This window comes from Lepisosteus platostomus, chromosome 4, assembly GCF_059453375.1.
Source record: "Lepisosteus platostomus isolate fLepPlt1 chromosome 4, fLepPlt1.hap1, whole genome shotgun sequence".
NCBI classification, from domain to species: Eukaryota; Metazoa; Chordata; class Actinopteri; order Semionotiformes; family Lepisosteidae; genus Lepisosteus; species Lepisosteus platostomus.
Window position 1 is genome coordinate 72,211,512 of NC_142614.1, and position 21,856 is coordinate 72,233,367.

General features: G+C 37.8%; 1 protein-coding gene across 2 annotated transcripts in view; it reads left to right on the forward strand.

Annotated features, from left to right (window-relative positions):
- vcanb (versican b) overlaps positions 1-21,856 on the forward strand; it is a 67,561-nt gene that overhangs the window by 32,252 nt on the left and 13,453 nt on the right. For both annotated transcript variants that reach the window (XM_088630638.1, XM_088630637.1), the window contains 3 exons: positions 12,408-15,803; positions 16,278-16,391; positions 18,975-19,088. In XM_088630638.1, the coding sequence (XP_088486764.1) occupies positions 12,408-15,803; positions 16,278-16,391; positions 18,975-19,088 (3,624 nt within the window). The remainder of the gene's footprint in view (positions 1-12,407; positions 15,804-16,277; positions 16,392-18,974; positions 19,089-21,856) is intronic.

Genomic DNA, 21,856 nt, shown 5'->3' on the forward strand with positions numbered 1-21,856 from the left:
AGTGTGATGTATAGTGATCTTGTGTGGGTGACTTACCACTTATCACAGCATTATGTTGATTGGGACTGTCCAAGGTACTGAATTTGAAGACCGCACACCCAGAGGCTTGTATAGTGATCCAAGTATGACCACATGAACAGAACTGCATCTCACATGTACAGGCTTACCTTGGCAGTTGATTATTTGACTACTGAATCTGACGTCTGGCTGTTCACCATACAAAAGATAGCTCCTGATTGTGAAACTTTAGGAACCTTCTAGATCCTTCTGCTCATCGTGGTATTCAAACAAAGCCATTTTCATCATGAAAGTCACTATAAACGGGCAAACATATAATTTTTTATATTATATTAAGGTTTCAAGAATTGTCCAGTTTCTAAACTAAAGGAAGAAGCACATCTTTGCCATATTTCTCAATTTACTTTTATTAAGTTTGTAAATATACAGTCTGTCCTTAGGTACTATGAAGTTTTAAAATAATTGCTGTGAAAACAAAAATTTAAAATGGGATATTTTATTATCACATTTATATATGGTAACTCTCTGTGTATCTACCATATTTAATAAGACTATTATTATTAAGAATCATGTCAGAGTTTGCTAACATTGTGTATTTCTAAATCAGAAAATATTCTTGCTGTGGAAAGGGGCATTCATTTTATGTGTAAATTTATTTAAATGTATTTAAATGTATGCGGCTACACAGTGCTGCTAATTAAGCCCCGGTTTCACAGATTTTGAATTGTCAAGTTTCTTCCCAGAAGAGGTGAGGTGTGAGAAAATATGCAGCATCTTTAAATATTTGCCACCAAGCCAAACCCTTAGTCAAGAAAGCTAAAATTTCAATACTGTTCAAATAGAAATGGCTTTGTTTGAGTAGATACAGAAATAACATTGTCTTTAATGTCAGCTCTGCTCACTTCTTTCTAAGGTATTTAAGAGACTTTGCATGTTGAGGTCTAAATTTTAAATAAGAGGTCACATATATAGGAATTGGAATATTGATTGCCTGTAATAAAAAGCAGAAATGCCTAAATCGGGACCTTTTGTTCCTGAAGAAGTGTCCTCGGTCCCTGGAATAAAAAGCAGTCAGAAATGTCTGTGCTTCAGAGATAATTGATATGTGAATGCTGGTAACACTGTGCTGTCCTGAGAGCCTTTCATAATAAACTTCAACATTTCAATTTCAAAACCTGAAATTTTGAAATAAATGTCAAAACTTGTTCCCACTTAAGGGAGTTCTGGTCCTTTGTGGTTGGCAGTTTCTGATCCAAATGAATTTAACTAAAATTAAACCATTAAATTGTTCAGAGTCTTTAGAAAGTGATAATTTAATGACGACTTCTCAAACCTGTTTGAATGGGGCTCTCCAGGAGTTGGGCTAGAGATGTCTGATGTAAATGTACTTCTAGTTCTTCTTTGCATTTACAGTCTAAAGGCAGAGCTACAGAAGCAGCCTCAGCATTTTTGCCTACAACAGCTGTTTCATAGTTAACGTAGTCCAGTGAAAGGGGCATATATGTGTCTTACATGGAATACCTTTAGAATTATGGTGTGTTTTATGTACTGTAGGTATACATTTAACAGGGCATTGAGCATGTTACAGGAATGGTATCACTTTCCATAGAAACCTTGACAGTGTAGAATTCTGTATAGAAGCAGAAGATCCTGTAGTTATGGTGTAGTTCACTTCACTCTAGGAAGTGATGCTGTGTATGCTCTTGAGTTCGCCAGCAAGCACCCTTCACACATATAGTTTAACTTGTCATCTATGTGTTACAGATCCCCATTGCTTTGACAGAAGGGATTATACCGTATAGTAGATGATTCACTGCAGTTCCACTTTACACTTGGCAAAAATACTTCAGCTACTCAGAGATAAAATACTAAATCATTTTAAAATGCAAAATATAAGTCCAAAGAATGTTTTCTTAGTAAGGAATTAGTGGTGGGTCTATGTGGACAATCCTGCTACACTGCTGAACAGTTTAATACAATTCTGCAGCATAAATACTATTGGAAGAGTGTTAGTGGTAATAAATATGCATATGTTAGAACAAACATTTCACCATCATATTGTATGTGTATGGCACACATTCTGATGCCCATGGAATTAAGGACATGTAATTCTGCAATTGTCCTATTAATCATACTGCATTGTGTTTCTAGTGGTATGATATATTATTAAATGCCAGTTCTTAGCTGACCAAACAAATGCTTCTACAAGGCAAATGTCTGTGGTATAAGCCAAGATGCCCCTAGTGAGTTAAATTCAGCTGTGTGATTCCCTGCTATTCCCAACTATTCAAATAGTTGCAAATGAAGTGGCACAGAGCTAATATTAGTATTCTGGAAGTGTACATTCAAAATACTTTATTGTTTCATTTCTGAACAGTAGCAACATTTTATCATACCAATCATGATTAACAGTGTTTTCTGCTAAAAAAAAATAAAACCAATCTCTTGTTAGTTTAAGGTCATTTAGAGGGAATTTCACACCCAGTCCCTCTTAAATAAATACAGCTTTTTCTGAGACCATGTGTCCCTTATCACTACTAGTTCTCAGGGCTGTAAATAACTGAGGAGTTGATAAAGAAAAATGATCAAAAGAATTCTAGAGATTTTTCATCTGTGGCACCAAGACTGTGATCATAGAGCCACCTAATCAAAACACTCCACCATATGCAGAATCCAATATACCACTTGGTAGGTCTCATTCTTGAAAAGTTTATTTGAAAATATTAGAACACAGTTTTCCATGTGCTGAGTATCAGAACAGATCTACAGTACTGTAGGATTCTCAGATATCTGCAATAGTTTACTCATCGTAAATCTACATCATGAAGATTATATTAACCTCCATTAAACGTATCAGAGATAGATTACACATCAAAAGAATACAGTAAGTCTGTTCTTTCCAAAATGTATGATATTGTATGCCTAATGGTTGCTGCAGTATGTCTTTTCAATTTTTCCTAACTGTACCTAATCTTAGCAGTGTAGTAATAAAGTTTTTTAATTTCTAACAGTTTGCAAAGCATTAAGATAAAAAAAAAAAACTTTTTTTGCCAATTTAAAGAGGACACAGATGTGCCCTGTGGCTTGAACCAACAGGACATAAATGAGGTGTTTAAATCAGTCACAAAAGCAGCAGATTCCTAAGCAGATTGCTTTGTACTCTTTTGAGGAAGAACATTCTTTTACAGACTCATGGAGATCCACAATGGGCTCCTAGGTTTCTCTTTCTTTATTGACATTACCCTTTGTTGACTTTTAGCAGAGCCAGCAGTGTACGAATGTGTCTTAATTTAGTGCCTGGTCATTTCTTTGCACACATGGAGACAAAATGTTGAGTATGTGCTACAATAACATACATTCAAAAGATCATATGAAAGTGCAGGATTAGAAAACCCCTGATTTATACTGTATAATTGTGTGTCCTATTGAAGGGGCATTAATATTTCCCCTGATTTCTTCTGACACCTACTGCTGTAAAATGCAAGCGTTTATTCTGCATTTTTTAAATTAATTTACCCAGGTTTTTTTGCAGCTTATGGGACAGTTTGTACAACTGCAAGTGTAAAGAACATCCCAGTTTATGCAGATATAAATTCAGGATGATATACAAAAAATTGTAGGTCAGTTATATAAGTCCTTGCCCTCAGGACTCAGGACTATTTTGTTTCAGCAGTGTTGATAACTTGCACAAGATGGTTTTCCACACCGATGTCATCGATCAGAAGACATAAAAACTGAAAAAAAAATATAACAATGCTAAACAAAGTTAAGTGCACCTCACAACCTCGCACTCTACTTAATTGTAGTCATAAAATCTGTATGCTCAGACTTTTGGCATTATTTTTCAATAATTAGATTTAATTTTGAGTCATCGAGGTCTTGCACATTGGAAGAGATCCACTCTTCTGCTTTAATATTTGGCTTAGGATTCTTATCTCATTAAGGCCTTTTTCTAGGGTATGTTTACAGATTGTCAGTCCTACTGTTGTGTTTTTTCTTGAAATTTGAAAGCCACTTATTGTAGTGTGAAACCAAAATGATAATTTTGGACAGTTCTCACGTTTTTGTACAGTTAGCCAGCAGCCCTTTCACCCTGCAGCTCACAGCTGGCAGCCCACTGAAGCTCAGCAGGTGTGAGCCTGGTCAGTACCTGGATAGGAGACCTCCTAGGAAAAACTAAGGTTGCTGCTGGAAGAGGTGTTAGTGGGGCCAGCAGGGGGGAGCTCACCCTGTGGTCTGTGTGGGTCCTAATGCCCCAGTATAGTGAGGAGGGACACTATACTATAAAAAGGCGCCTTCCTTCTGATGAGACGTAAAACTGAGGTCTTGACTCTCTGTGGTCAAAGAAAATCCTGGGGCATTTCTTGATAGTAGGGGTGTAACCCCGGAGTCCCGGCCTCTTTGTGCTGTCTTTGTTGGAGCAACACTTGCAGTGGATCCATCAGCCATGGAGTCGAGTCCACTGCAGTGATGAATCAAGGCCGTGTGTAGACATCCTGATGGCCGTCAGTGAGCGTGGGGCAGACATGCAGAATGATATGCTAATTTGTGAATGCAGAAGACTAGTTGACGGGAGGTCCAAGTGTGGTTTGGATCAGACACTTCACTACAGAACTCCCCTTGTAATGACTGATGGTGATCAATCTCTCTGCATAGAGCTACATTGACCAAGTATTGAGACCTCACGTGCAGCCCTGATCTGACAACTTTCCACCAGGACAACACGTGTCCTCATGCTAGTTGTGTAACAAAGGCTGTATTGCGAGATGTGAATGTAAACGCCTAGCATGGCTCTCAAGCCGGAATTAAGTCCATCCATTGAACTTATGCCATGAACTGGGAAAACATGGTATTTAGGAACAGTTATTTCCTTTTCCAGGGTCTGCAAGAGGAATAGGACAGAATCAGATGTATCATATAGCTTGTATTGTTTCCAACAGTGGCCACACTGGCTACTAGGCTGTAGGTCTAGTAGCCATGGAGAGGAAGCTGGGGTATGCGAAAAGACAAATTCCTAATGCAAGAAATTGTATAGGGCTAATAAAGTGATGTTATGATGTGTTATTATATAGGTTTCACTGCAGACCCTCTGTTGACAATATAATTTAAATCAAAAGTTAGTGGACTTGATGTTAACAAGGATTTGATACTGTACATGTTCCAAAATTTTTACCCATTCCATTACTGTAGCATGTTGTGATGAAGTTAATAATGTACACAATTGACCAGTTGGATAAGATGCTTGGATCAATTAAATACCTACTACCAAATGAGCTTAATGAGCCAAATTACTTCCTCTCATTTGCAACTTCTCTTATCTTTTTATGCTCTTAACAGCAGGTTGGTTCACTACTCTTACAATGTGCTCGTCATCGTTAACATCAGTTGTTCGGCTCTACACATCCATAAAGTTAGAAGGCTTAGGATAAAAAATTGGCGTACTGCATATTTTATTTCTGCATAAAAGTCAAGGAACACTGAAAAGAGTAGAAAAATATCAACATCTAAAGTTCCTTTCTTAGCAGTGTATGTAATCACCCCAGTCTGAAAAAGTCTATACTCTTATGTTATAGAAGTACCTGTGAGGCTCAAATGTGTGTCACTGAGCTGGCATGCATACAGTATGTGGATGTTGTTAGGTGACTGCAATGTCTGCATAGTGTATTCCCTTCAGCTGTGTTCTGGTTGTAATGGTCACATCAGAGCTGCCAAATAAAGCACTGAATCACAGATTCCTATGTAGTAAAGTAACAGCACACCACAGTGCAGTGCTTGTTTGGTTTGATAGGGTTTTGACCGACAGACACCTCCTTGATGTCTCTGGACTGGGACAGTTTGTATCAGAATGGACAGCGGCAAGCGTGACACTTCTTGGATTGGCTGGTGTTGAGTCTGGTAAAATTATCGCACGGCTGTGTAGAAATAATAATGTGTTGCCTCTGTGTATTTTGTCTGGCCTGTAGCCTGCTTTCAAAAACTTTGGCTTCCTATCTGTGTAAATATAGATGTGTGTTGGCACTGTCAGCAGGATGCCACGTCAGACATGATGTCATTTTAAAATGAGAACCTCTGTGGAGATTGCTTACCTATTGGAAACAGCTCCAGAGAGACACCATTTATGAGTGTTCTGGTGCATGAGGTGTGTAAGTGTAGCTGAGAATTTACAGATGGAACCTCCTGGTGCTTCTCATGCCTAATGGAGCCTATTTGTTAAAGGTTACTCCCTGGAAAATGTTACTTTATCTTGACAAAAGACATTCTTAGAAGAATTTAATGCTTTTTATTGGACGTGTTCGTTTTGTAAATGCAAATGAATATCTGTGCTGCCGAATGACTCTTGTATGTTGCATAGTAGTGCTACACATCAGCATTTTAACTCTTGTGAAATGCGATTTCTCCAAGTTGACGCTATGAGTTAAAAAGTCTCCCAATCAGATGTACAATCATTATAAAGACTGTGACACTGTTGTTCTGCTCTTCTCACTCGATGCTTTTCTGTCTGTATACACAAGCGCAGTTCTATGGTATTTTTTTGTAGACATTTCAGTCATTTTATTTTATGCTCTCCTGATAGATTTGTATTTTGTGGAACAAAATGTAGTCTTTAGTTTGTTTGGATGCATAGAGAGGAATAAGTAAGGAACACCTAACAATGAGTCAATTAGATTTGACTGAGACGTATGATGTTGCTGGGACCAACTGTCACCAGCTGAATGGGACTGGGAGTCTACACCAGTGACTGAGCACTGCTGAAGATAGTGGGGGATGTGGCCGTCCATCTCTTAGCAACTCCTCTGGCCTCCCCAGGTGCTAGCAGGCATGAGCAGTATGGTGTGCTGCTGCTGAGAACAGCACCTCCTCCAAGCAGCTCTGAACCTCCAGACTGAATAAGCCTGTGATGTGTTAAAGTTGAGTGGCTCGAAGATGTGCAGGTTGGAGGAGTCTGCACACACTTCCTCATTCTCCCTGTGTGCTGTCACGAGGTTCATAGCCATGGACTGAGATGTGGAAATCACACAGCTGGCTTTTCCACATCTGTGGTAAGAAGATCGAATGCTGATACTAAATTTACAAAAGAAAAAAAATCAGTGCCCTAAACATACATACAGTATATTGCAACTCCTGATCATGTTTAACATGTCAAAAACGTTTGCACACCAACCCATTTGAATGGGTCCTGGCAAGTCACTGAGTTGGTTGTAATCATATTAATTGCTGATTTTTTGCATTTCAATAGTTGCATTCCACATTGCTACCACATACTGTAATTACGTTTTGTTGGTGTCCTTGGTGCCAGAAATCAACCTTCTCTTCGTGTGAACAAATTAAAATTCTCAAAAGAAGCACTGAGTTTGTGTAAAAACTTTTGGCTGCAATCAATTGAAAAATGTAATATTGTATGTTTCAGTAGACTGATGCCAAGGAGTGTTTGTAAGTCCTATGTTTGTAAGGCCTGGATGCATTTTCAGTATGCATATCCACATGGAAAAAATATCTCGGGCAGCCTTTGTTTGGTCTAAAACACGTTTTAATGTCAGCGCTTTAATTTTAACTTAACACGTTTAAGTGCTTGAACTGTTAAAACGCTAGGCTTTTCATGCATCTATTGATTTGAGGTACACATCCAAGTATCATTTTAGGGAAAAGCCTTCAATTAAGTCCATGTTTGCAAGCATATTTGCGAGCCTATTTGAGTTTACCTTTGGTATGCTTTATAACTGAGAGGGACTTAATGAGAGCTGACAGAACTTATTTAGTGCACTGCTGCATAGTGGGGCTACTGATGAATAAAGGCTTCTGTGTGTCACTTACTATAGGTTGGTGCTGCACTTCAGTGGTAGATGATATGGGTTCCCTACTGTACAGAAAGCACTATGAGATCCTTTGGAATGAGAAGTGTTACATAGATGCAATAATTTATAATTGTAAATAATGTATATATTATAATTTTATAAATTGGAAATATTTTTTCAATTTATACAGATTTTCAGTATAATCTTTATTAGTTACAGTAATGCTTTGATGGTGTGTATGGCAGATAACTTCAGTTACTGTTCTCTCAAGCTATTAATTGGATTACTTTCCAAAACTACGGAATCAGATGACCATTAGGAATTACCTCCTGCTGTTTCAATAAAACTATGAACTGAAAAATCAGCATTTTTATTCAACAAAGCTTTTACAGGTTTTTGGTATCTGGTCACTTTGCATATCATGTAAGAGGTTTTTGTGATCCTAACCTGTAAATGGTGGGGGGGGGATATGACAGTTTGCAGACTGTCAAATGTGCTATCTTGTCATTTAAAAAAGACAGAATAAGAATAAATTATAAATAATTTCCTACATCTCCTGAAAATACTGAAAATTTTGATTTTCACAAAGACTAAGTATTGTGTGGTTGAGGTAATCATTATCACATAAAAGGTAATTGTGAGAGACACTGTGAACCGCTTTGTTTCCCTCCAAGTCTGTGTCCTAACTTGCTCCCATTTGACATGTCTTATTTGAACAGATGCTTAATATGGCACTAAGCTTTCTGTAAGTGGCTATTTGTAATCATATGGGTCTCTTCATTACCGTTCCCAGGCTAGTACAGCCTAAAACAGGTGTCTGCATCTGTAAAATCCACCAATGCAGGTGTTGCAAATTTAGAATCACTAATCTTTTCAGACTACAGCTTGTGGGAACAGTTACACTTCATAACTGAACGCAAGATGAATAAATATCCTTTGTTAGTGAATTGGGGATACAGATGTGGACTTGTTTAGGGTTTGAGACTAGATTTCCTTTTTGTGCTTCCTGACAAATGCCACCCACTTTGGGAAAGAATTACTACTGTCACATGAGACAAAAACACGAAGATGTTCATCGTGCTTGTTTTATATTGCATTCGAATGAGTCCAAATTCTGAGTAAATAATAACTTTAGAAACAGCCCCTGTTGTTCCTTAAGCAATCTCAAATGTAAAATGCATCAGGAACACTCTGTCCTTTCACAGATGCAAATGATAAAGTCCAAGAACTTTACGGAATGACAAAATGGAGGCATGTTCTCTTTTCAATGGGAATAACAGATGTCTGTTTTCACAGTGTCCCAGGGTGGTCTAACTAACTCTGGTAGCTCTGTGTAGGACTAAATGATGAGAACATTTTATTTAAATATTACATTTTCATAAACGTTTACCTTTCTACTGTGACACTATCCCACTGTGTTCTCTGTTAAGAGTTTATCATTTAAATACTGTATTCAGAAACAAACAATCGATGCATTCTCATCTAGAAGATTCAATGTACAATTTTCTCTTTTACGTTTTGTTGGAGATAATTCTGGGCAGAGAAGTGAATTTGCCGATTCATGCACTTTAATTCCCCTGACTAAACCTTGCTCCAGATATTTGTGTTTAATTTCAGATAATAATAGATCTGGAGATTATCTAAATTATAAGAGAAGATAGGGGATGAATATTTGGTTTACGAACAGAAGTATCTGTACAACACATCACAATAGACATACTGTGCGGATCTCTGCACCTGTAATGCTTGATAATGTTTGCATCGATAAAGGTCATTATTTTTATTGTATTGTTAAGTACTGCAGTGTGTGTGCAATTAAAGTTATAGCTCTGTGGTTGAGGGTTAAGGAATCTCATGTAAAAAGGATGTGAAGTTTGCAGGGTTAGGTAAGGTCTTAGGGTTGCCCATGGACTGCAAGTTAAACAAAAGTGTGTTTGTTTGGCTGAATGCAGAAACTAAGAGGAAGAAATATCCTTAGGGCAAATGGCAAGCCCTTTCAATCATCAATCAACGACCTAATCACCTCAGCTAATTAGTTTTGCCCAGCTTTCACTTTCTAAGGATCCGGTTACCATACAAATGCTGCTTTGGGGTTGCCTGTGTTTCTATTAAGGGGATGGCATGTATTGCAAGTTTTAGAATGAAGAAACCATCCCAATAATACATAGAAATGTCTTATGCAACATTTGCCCAACAATTGTAGCCTTATGTTTCTGTGGTTGTATGCTCAGAATCTGCCGAATAGTATGGAAAAGGAGAAATTAATTGCATATGCCTGAACGAGCCTTTTCATTTCAACTCTTGGATGGAAAAGAAGTCATAAAGGGTAATCCCAGGTGTTGTTCAAATATTGTACACTAGTATGCTACAATTTGTCCTATGTCCAGATGTTTGAAGGACAAAGCAAATAATTAAGGTTAATTTCCTGGTGTGACATTGTCTCTGACATTGTATTAAGGTGCACAAAATGAAATGTTAGCATAATTACTGTTTCTTATTCTACCTAAGAACTACTGATTTGCAGCTGTGATGAAGTCATAAAGGTTATTACCATTAAAGATAAAAACACGAAGATATTCATCAGAAGACCCACCATACTGCAAAATATCTCTATGAATGCTTAAAATGAAAATTTCAATAAGTGAACTCTGGGTGAGAATGAGACTCAGATGTTTTTTTCAAAAAAGGATTTGTTCCTGCAAAGGATAGCAAGCGTCTAAATTTCTGTTTTTCATACTTGCCATCTCACAAATGTGTGAAAACTAAAGACGTTTCACTGAATCTTTGGCGATAAGTGTTCCCTGTTAGAGAACAGCTGAACATACTATAGCAAAATACAGATGAAACACTAAGACACAAATACATTAAAAGTATTGTTAGTTATGTATACAGTACTTAGTATTTTTAAGTCACAGAAATGTGCATTCAAGTTTCAGTAAATTCAGTTTAACTCTGTGTTTCTTAAGCATTTGAAAATAACAAAATGCAAATAACCATTATTTTTTAGCACATTTCCAAATTTTAAAATACCACCCTGCCTCTACTTCCTATAGTCTACTAATGAAATATAACAGTCCTCTTTGTAACACATTGTGTCATAATCTGTGTATGGAAATGTAAGCAACAAAATGTGGATTTTCTAGTTGAACACAGATTTGTTTTAAGCTAATGTGTTTTTATTAACTGCTGTACAGTAGTTCTCTCTCATAATGCTTTATCAGCTGTCTTGTACATTTAAATTAAGAACATAAGAAGGAATGCATATGAAAGGAACCTGTTGAGCCATCTCTGTTTAATTTTGTAGGCATATGTTCTACACCATTAACAGTACAGTCTATATTATAGGTAGACATAGTCCACACAGTATCGAATTAAAACCATAAAACTGAAATTCATGCTTTGAATAAAAAAACAGCCTATTGTGCGGTCTGTCAGTGATAAGAGAACTTAGACATTTTCTGGTGTATCGTTCAATTTCAAATATACTTTTACAATACATTTTATCATTCTTGGTAACCATCAAAAAGGGTGAGACACAAGTAAGATAGTGTAGCTGCAGAGGTACAATGAAATAATGAAATAATCTGAAAAGCTAAGCTTACAGTCAGACTGTCTGACCATGTTTAGTCAAATGATAGAACTGTATTTATTGCATTGGAATGTCAGCATTGTTGTGTAACGTACAGTATAAAGAATCGCTATTTCTCCTTTTCATAGAAGGATTGTTGCTTTAAACGAAAAGCTGTTAGAAAATGTGGGAATAAAATACACCAAATCAATCATTGAATTCAATGAAGTCATAAGCTCACATGATATGAAAACCAAGCAGTCAGGTTTAGCTGATAAACCAGTTTTGTCAATTCATGTGTCTTTTCGATCAGTTTGTCATTTGAGCTAAATGGTTTTAATTGAAATATTTACATCTTTGGACACTGACTTGAGTTAGCATTATGGATGCCTTTAGCATTAAGAAACAAATACAACTGTGCAGACTTTCAGTAGCCCAGCAGTCTGAGCATGAGCTGTTTACATTGAATCTAGGGGTCAAGAGGTCAGTGTTTTAAATCCTAACATACTGTACTATGTTTGTACTGCTGCTAAGAGACTCACAGCAAAAACTAATGATTACTAATTGAAAACTAGTCCTTGCACCATTTTTCATTAAATAACTTTGCAAACAAGCATCATAGTATTATTTACACAAGAAAGACATTGAAATACATTCCCTGTTGTTGCTTGTTATAGTTTTTTTAATCATACAGATTTTTTATTGTATTGTGTATGTAACTAAGGGATCAGCTGTATTGCTCTTTCATCTCGTTAGAGGATTGAGATAAAACTAGGCTCAGCATGAGAACAGCGAACATGCTGTGCTCTGACCTTACAGGATGATTAGCTCAGTGCAATTATGTTTTCGGAACCAAGGAAGGTGTAGCTTTGATACACACATGAGACTGATCATTTCATTAATTAATACAATTTCAGTATAGTTATGTTTGATTAATACTGACTTTCTTCCCGCCACTTATTTCAAATTCTTAAAGATCTGTTTTTCATTATCTGTCATTCATTAATACATGCATTTTTTTCTTGCAGTTGATCCTCTTTTAAACTTGCTTGATGGACCCAGTGGTATTGCATATCCAAGATCTTCAGAGTCTGAGTCCCCTCCTCAGATTCCTGAACTCATGGTCCCATCAGTACCCAATGAGCCCATCCCCAGTTCTGTCGAAGGTGATCCTATCTTACCCTGGAGTGGGGAGACAGATGGCTCTTCTTCTGCTGTGACGAGCACTCCAGTACTGAGCTTCATCAATGGAAAACATCTGGTGACACTTGAGACAGAGCACCAGGCTGCTGAGGAAGCGAGAGGTGACCAATTTGTGAGCGTGTCCCCCGCAGAAAGTGACATGTCACACTTGGGAACTGAAAACTGTGTGCTAGAGACATCAACTGTGCCTGATTACAGTTTACCGGAAACGTATGAAGGCACAACAGCTCAGGATGCACAGACAACTGATGGGGATTATACAATGGAAGATGGCACAGTAACAGAGAAACCCCTTTCCACCACAGCCTTTGCAACAACAGAGTCCCCATTATCCAGCATTGAAACTAAAGACACTAGTGTGCTTGAGGCCTCAGTCCCTTTAATGCCTTCTGAGACAGATGAATTGTCAGGGGAGGGTTCCTCTGGAATGGATGTCACTTGGTCTTCCACAGAAACCACAGAGACATCCACTCTTACAGGAACGCAGGGTCACCAAAGTGTTCCCTTTCAGACATTTACTGTTCCTATTCTAACAGCAACAGCAGGTCCAGAGAATAAAACAGAAACTGCAAAAGATGAGAGTTCTGTGTCATTAGTGGGTGCAGGAGAAACAATCTCTGGAGAGGATTCCTACTTTGAAATATTTACCTTGACAACCATTTCCCATGACAGATTCTCAGATAAAGATACCACGAGTTTGTCCAAAACAGAAGACATGCACGCAGAGGAGGACAGGTCTGAAGCCACTAGTTTTGTTGCACAGACGCACACTCAGCTTCCAACTACAAGTAGTGTATTCCCTAAACATGAAGAAAAACAAGAAAGCACTGCATCACCTGCAGATAGCAGAGAAGAGCAAGCCATTATAGCTGATGGTGATACCACACTTTCACCTGTTTCAGTTTCAATCAATGTTAGCAAGATCTTGAGCTCCACTTCAATGGAGATCTCTGGAGAAATTCATTCTAAAGGCCCATTGGAACCATTAGACACAGTAGAATTTGAAGGCTCTGGACAGAAAGTGTCTTCTGCTGAAATTCTCAGAAGCCCCAGTTTGTCTCCTTCTCTTACCACAACGACTGATGTTTCCACTGCTCAACCCTCAAGACAGGAAGCCACTACTCCTTCAAAAGATGAGTTTATAATCCCAGAGAGAGATTTTTCCGGTGATGGTGATCATGTGGAGGTAACTAGTAAAGCTCTTACTATTGCCTCAGGTGATGAAAGTCCTGAGACCCCCACTAAGCTGAGCTTCCTAACTGACTCTCCGCTGCCAGATACAACAGTAACACAAAGGGAAAGGGAACAAGCTGAAACATCGCAGAGAGAGGAAACAGATCTAGAGAGTGTTGGGTCTGGTGAAGAGCCAGCAAAAATGGAATCCGTTACATTGTTGAGTACTGTTCTTCCCACACCAACAGTCTCTAGTACATTTTACACAGATGAGGAATTTTTTCCCCCTGAATCGGTAACCAGCAGCACCGCTCCTCCAGCTGAGACCCATGTTTCTGTGATGGTAGATGAACATACTGTAGGTGAGGTTCTGGCCTCTGCTTCTGATGACACAAAGAGCACTGCTCCCTCCCCATTTTCTTCTGTGGTGTATCAGCAGTTTGATGAGCACGGAGTGTTACATTCAAGCCCAACAAGCGGACAGGTGGAATCCAGCACTAAGGAATTCGTTGCTACCACAAAACCTTATGAGAAAAAACAAACTACTTCATCAGTCATTATTTTCACTGAAGAGGAACTAAATGAAGATGAGATTTTCTCCACAGTGACAAGTGGTGTAACACATGACAATGCAAAAGTTCACGATTTCTCAACTGAAGAGTCTATCATTGATGTGGACATTAAAATTGAGAAGCCAGTGGTTGAATCTTCCCCACCTTATTCACCTTTTATTTTAACTGCGGAAGCAGGAGGAGTAACGCCAGTGACTATTACTCCACAGACCTCACAGACACGGGAAGATTTTGAAGGCTCTACCGATGGGATTTTCACTTCTAAGACCCCTGTCTCTGAAACAAGGCTATGGGATTTTGAAGCTATTAGTTCTGAAACAACAGTTACTCCCATACTTCAGTCTGAACAGACAACATATGAGGATGAAGAGGCAACAGTAAAGGAGCACACACTGAAAGATGAGACAGTGCCTGATACATTTACAGCTGAAGGAGAAGATGCAGAACTAAGCACTCTTTTACCATCCACACCTTCTGATGCATATTCTCTAAAGGACTCAGATGTTGTTGTCACTGAATCTTTCCAGGGAACAACTTTACTTCCTGATGTAGCACACCATCCCTCTACAGAAGATCTTGCTGTTTCAATATCACATGAGGCAGATACCAGCCTTCATGAAAAAGAAATTACTCCGTCCCCAACTTCTTCATTGTCTGATAAGGAAGAGTCTACAACGTCAGAAACCGTTTCAGGTGTCCATCCAATACTTGATTCATCTGAAGACCCTGAACTAGTTATTCATCTAAGAACCACCATCTTCCCGGAGTCTGGGATAAGTCCATCTAAAAGCTCCTTTGAGGAACTTAATTCTGAAGAAAGCTCATCCCAGAAGCCACCTACAGATTGGATACTTGAAGAAAATATAAAAATTAGAGAAGAATCAACTGTAGAACCACCTATACCACAGGAAAGCACAGATGCCATTGTGTCTGCCACCTCTAGAGATTTCCATATCTTTGCAGAGTCACCCTCGGTATCATCCGTTGTGCAGGAACCTGGAGTGCCCGCAGTGGGTGACAAGGAACAAGAGCATACAGGACCTGAAACTGCAGGATCTGAAACCACTCCTAAAGAAGATGACAGAGAAGATTCATCTGCATCCCCCACTGCCAAGATTAAAGAATTAGAGGGAGCAGTCACCTATTTCACAGATGTGGAGCCCACACATACTCAAACGCCCTCTCTGATGCACAGCATAGACTTGTCTTCTACAGTTGCATCTCCAGGTATCGAACCTTCAGGGTCCAGCATACAATCTGAACCTGACCCAGATAGTCACCACACGCAAGACAGAGAAGCAGAAACCTCAGTTTCACCGCCCGGCTGGCCAGGTGAAACAACTCAATATCCACTTACAAAAGACTATGAAGACATTACCCACAGAGAGACTGTTGTAGAAGGCATGCCACCACTTCTTGAAGATAATAGCACTGACCCAGAGATACCATCGTCAGGGGAGATGGTTCATATGCCAGGTAAGCATGTGTCATGACATGTTAGGTATAGGCAAACAATAAACATACAAACTCTTAAATGACCTCAGAGCTGACCTCCTTGTTCTCCTGTAGCCATGTCATAATCAGTTTAGTAAATCAAAGCGAATGTGAGATTAAAAGTGAGATGCTATATTGCTTCTTTTATGTAACTCTTTCTCAGAATGTGACAACCAACACATGATATTGGTTAGAAACCGTGTAAGAATATCCTCCACAAATGAAGAACTACCTTTATTTCACTACAAGCCTCAACCGTGAATTTATTTGTATTTCAGAAATGAAATTGAGAAAGATTTCAAAATATGGCAAAAATGAGTGGGTTTTGTTAAACACAATCTTTTGTCCATGATTTTTCCCGATTTGTTTATTTAGTTATTAATTTCACAGTAAATTATATAATGAAACATAATCTAACCATGATGATATGATATTGTATTCTGTTTTTAATGTTAGGTCATGACTCTTGTGAAGACCATTTGTGCCGTAATGGAGGTTCTTGTTACCCAAGAGGCCAATCATACATCTGCACATGTCCACCAGGTTACAGTGGAGAGCACTGTGAAATAGGTAAGCTCACATTACAGGAGCTCAGTGCATGTGCCTACTAAGGTTCACATGTCAAGTGTGGAATCATGTGAATTTTTTCTTTAAATTCAACAATGACTACTCCCAGGACAGAATAGATTCAGTGTGTGCCATGAAGTTACATACAGTTAACTTTCAAACAAATCTTTATTGTTCATGATCTATGTATTAATGCAGTATTGCCCTTGTAAAATACATGTAATTGTGTCAGGAAATGATTGATGGATATGAAATTGAGCATATCAGTTTCATAGAAGTAATTCATGAGGAATACCATCTCCCAAAATAGATGTGTTTGAGGATATTTCCTGAGTATTCAGGTAGAGTGAGATTTGGCTTAACCTGCTTGGCTGAGGGCCAGCCTCCTGGCCTCCACCGGAAGAGAAGGCTGGGACCCCTATGCAGAGAGAGGAGCGACCAGGGGGCAGCTGGTAGCTAAAGGTGGCAAGGTGGAAAAGGAGGAAACCCATTTTTAGCTAAAAGAAATGGGATGGAGGACAGATGTGTGAGCCAAATTGCAAAAAGGAGAGGGATTTGTGTATTCAGCTTTGAGAAATTAAGTTGGGGATGATGATTTAGGGAGTATTTAGAACAGCTGGAAAGAAAGTCTTGGTTGTATTGTCATGCCTCCTAAAATTCAGGTAATAATTTCCATTTACCCGAGTAACACACAAATATAGGCTTCTATATTTAGAAGCACTGCTCTTCTTAAGTTATATAAATGATTTGGCATAGTTCTGTCATAGCAAGCAAGTGGAATTCATATTTGATACCAAAATAGAAGAAAAGCAGAAACAGTAGAATAAAAAAAAATGTGTTTCAAAAGATTGCAATACAATTCAAGGCTGAGAATACAACTGGAAGATGTCCACATTTTACACACAACAATGCAGAGTGTCTAGTGCATACACGTAACAAACACTTGAATCTTGTACAAACTTCCTATGAACACTTTGGTGTTAGTACATGATAACCACCTTCTATACACTGTAGGGACGTAATGAAAAAGACAAGCAGAATGTCAGGATATACAGTATAGTTAAAGGTGCAGAATTTCAGAAGATGTTAGGACTACATTAAATAAGATTTAATTTAATTTTTTAAAATACACTTTTGGTCACTGCAATACAAAATTGATTTTGGTCCAGGGAATCATCGGTCCAGAGAATGGCAACCTGGCACATTAGCAAATTAAATGTCCTCACTGATGAACTTTCATTACTGATAAACAAAAAGAACTGAATTTTAGTCTTGAGTAAAAGAGTCTGTTAGGAGAACCATTTCACATAGTCAAAATCCTCAAAGGCACAGACAAACATAACTCAATGTTGCTGTTAAAACCTGCAGCAGGAAGAACTTCTTTTCATGAGAACTTATGAGTTGTTATCAACAAGACAAGGCCATTCAGGATTGTAGGAGTCTAGAAAAGCTTACCAGTCTTATTACAGAAGCAGATACCCTGACTTCTTTCAACAATGGCTAAATAAGACCTTTGAATCACTTTGCTACTAAAACCCAAAATGTACTTGGCCTCTTTTCATTGTTATGTAATAAGGTTTTGTCTTGTCCTTCATGCGTAAGTGCTTTCATAAATATATGAATATGTTTGGCCTCTTGGAGTAGCAAGGACAACGGTATGTGCAGCTTAAATTTACATTCTTCTAGCTGAGGCTGTGATGAAGGTAATGGTGTGTGGTTCTACCAGTCTTCAGTAGGAGTGAGCTCTCAGGCTTGTTTAAGCCAAGAACAGCGATAGTTATCCTCTTAAACCAACCACACATTCCTTTCAATTTAGTTTCATGATCTGATTAGAGGTTCCTAATTTTGGGCCAGTGAGTGCTGTGGGGTTTGCCAAAACAAACGAATTCGCTGAAACAAAAGCCAACAGATTAAAAGTAAAACATACAGTACTCTGTGAAATTCTCATTATTACAATATTAAAAAAGGAACAAGGAAGACTACAGAGTTCCAATTCAGATTTACTCTAATAAAGGCTGAAACAAAAATAAAGCTGTCATTAATTTTTAAATGATGCATAAAGTTGTATAAATGTTATTTGGGATTTGATATTTTTGACTTAAATTAGATATCTCTAGATATTATTGACATTTTACCCATAAAAATTAGTTTACATGCAGTAGTGTTTCAAAGGCAGAATATTTTTTGGCTCCATGTATGAAGAACTCCGCTCTCTATTTAACCTGATTGTTAAGAGACACATGTAATTCACTATGTGTCATCTTGCTTCATCCCATTCACAGTGACCTACAGAGAGAACTGCTCAGCACACACAAAGTAATCTGCATATTCCAGAAATAGAAACAGAGCTTTCTGTGCTATCGCACATATGAAGTTTCACACTCCATTGCTTTCCCTCTTATGAAGGAATGTTTCTAATGTTTCAGAATTCTGTACAAAAATAGATCCCACACATTTTCTGCTAAAGACGTTTGCAGTACTCGGAGCAAAATATACCGTACTGTATTGGAATCATGCCAATGAATGCACAGTATTGCTGTTTTACTGCTATTCTTAATATGTTTAATAATTCTGTATTATGTTTAGATATTGATGAATGTCATTCCAACCCCTGTCGAAATGGAGGCACCTGCATTGATAGCCTGAACTCTTTCACTTGTGTTTGCCTGCCAAGCTATGCAGGAGCTCTCTGTGAACAAGGTAAGGCTTTAGATGACACACATACTGTATATGACTTTTGTTTTCATGTCCTCCTTTATGATATTAAAGCTAAAACTAAAAGTAAATACAAAATAAGGATTTAATTGCAGAGACACTAAAGGTATTTCCTTCAACTATATTAATAAAGATAAAACACTGAGATTTTTAAATGAGCATCATCAGAAGTCTCCCATTTATTATCTTAAAAAGGCTAAGTAGTATAGAAGGGAATTTTTTCAAGAGAAAAAAAAGCACTGTTCGCTAACAGCAGACATTGGCATTACAGTTGTTACTGGGTCTGTTATTTGGAAATGTATCAGGGTGTCCAACTGCAACTGTGTCACAAGTTTCAGCATGTTACTCCTGTCCTTTTATGTTTTTTTTAATGGACCTCACTTGAGAGGTCAACTTGGAGACATACATGAGATGATTTCCTGTCTTATCAGATCCTGTCTTGCTTTTTGTTAGATCCTGTCCTACTTTATAATTTCCCACAGCAGGGAGTTAGTGGGTTTTGGGACCTGAGGGGAAAAAAAAGTGCTGCAGGCAGACTTTCCACTAATCCAGACAAACGTGTCTCATAGTTTTACACATGTCTGGCAGGGAAAATTCATGAGTGTTAACAGCGTGGCATAGTGCACGGAAACCACTAGTAATTGGAAAGGCATCGGCTCTGTTTTGAGGGGAGTGGGAGGATTTCAAGGCTAGAAGTTGCTTCTCATGATATCTTTTATCACTGGAAATTGTTGGAAAGGTAACTTGTGTGGCTCAATTGATAATAAAGAGGCACAGTCAATGAGAGGATTGATTTCCACATCATTCTCACTGGTTGATATGAAACAATAACCTAACATGTTATTGGATTTCAGTTTCATACCCTTACGAACATAACCTATAGATGAACGGAAATAGCCTACAATCGACCTAATGTATGTTTCTATAAAAATAATTAATACATTTTTACAGAAACCTGTTGGTTGTTTTCGTTAGGGTTTTCTTCTTCTAAATCAGGTAAATTCATGTTTTATACGCCTTAGTAAATTAAGAATAAAATAGCTCCTGTATATATTGGAGACATTTCAGCTGCATGATTAAAGTACCTCTGTGAGCTTGCTAGCAATAAGAAAATAATTTGTTAAATTAGAACATACTAACAAAGAAATAAGAAAAAAAAAACTACTGAAAAAATGACAGTACTTGTACAGATGTAGGCTTTTCTGAATTTAATTTTTAAAAGTTAATGCCCAAAAGAGACTAGTGTCTCTAGCAGAAGGGTTGGACTAGCAGTGCATATTAGCTGAGCTAGATTTTCCCAGGATGTTGCCTCCCTTGAGCCCTCAGGAATATAGTCACTCACAGTCGGCTGAAATGACCCAGCTGGAATTAATTTAAGAACATTATTCACTTCTAAGTTTGTCTTCTTACTATACCATACTTGTAACAGAATGGCTGAAGTCCAGAATAGTCATAATCAAATGTCAGCTTAACTATCAGTACTGATGATTCTTTATAAAGACAAAAGAAGAAGAAACAAATAAAGCTGACTAACATTAGCAATACTTTAACAGCCATGTAATTCTGTTTCTGTTCGTTGTCTTTGGCTTTGCTCTTTAGAAGAATCTATTCCAAAGACATTGGCATAGTTGTTAAAAAGCAAAGTCTGTCTACCTGAAATCAAATTATAGTCTATCTAGCCTTCAAACAAAAGATGTCGGGTATCCTTAAATTAGGTAATAGCTTCCAGGCCCACCAGAGTATCCTTACAATTACTAAGCAACAGATCCTCCTGTCTCTTTCTGCACCAGTGCAGCTGTGTTCTCAAGCTTGTCTGCCAAAAGTGAAAAAAAGAAAGAAAAGTGGTTCCCTTTTTTAATCAGAGAAAAGCTTATGCAGCTGTAGTGCAGGATAATGAATAAAAAAAAACTTTATTAGAATTCTAAATTAAAAACAAATGTTTTCTCATCCATGCATGTGGTACTGTAAGAACAGGAAACAATTAGATTTCTTTTTCAGATTGGAGACTTATGCTTGCATGGCTGTCAATATTAACTGGATTCGTCATAATGCTTAACTAAAAGGTCTGTGTTAAGACTCCAGAGCTGAAGCCCCTACCCATTATCATCTCTTTGCTCCAAAGATAGCACCAAGAGCAGAATGAGAAGCCAATCTGTGCTTGAAGAAAGCTCTCTGTGTATCCCTTATCCAGTAGGGTGTCACGTTTGGGAACTTCTCCAAGTTGATTCTTTACTAGTTTTTCCGTCTGTCTTTTTTACATTTCTTCTTTAAAGCAAGGTAATTAAAAGCACAGTACATGAAATAACCCATAACTAGCAATATGCAGACAGCTTCAGATACAGTTAAAAAACTAATCCCAGCATTTTTTAAATTAGATAGATAGATACTTTATTAATCCAGTAGGGAAATTAGACAATATTGACTACAAGTTAAGTCATCTCTGAGAATGTCTCTTGCCCATGAAGGAATAATATCTGTACCTTCTTACTTTTCTACACAGAGTATCACCTTTTCTTTCTACTTAGAATTTTTGTTTTCTTGTCATTTGTTGCAGTAACATAAATCTTGTTTGAATATACAACAGGGTATTTTTAAACAGAAATATTGAAGAATGTCGGCTACTTTTTTAATATCGATGAATGAACTTAACGATCCTCATCATCACCATGGAAAACTGTGCTGATGTTTTTCACTATATTTAAAGATAGAATTCTCTATGTTCAACCTCGATTGTTTAAAATGCTTGACAATCT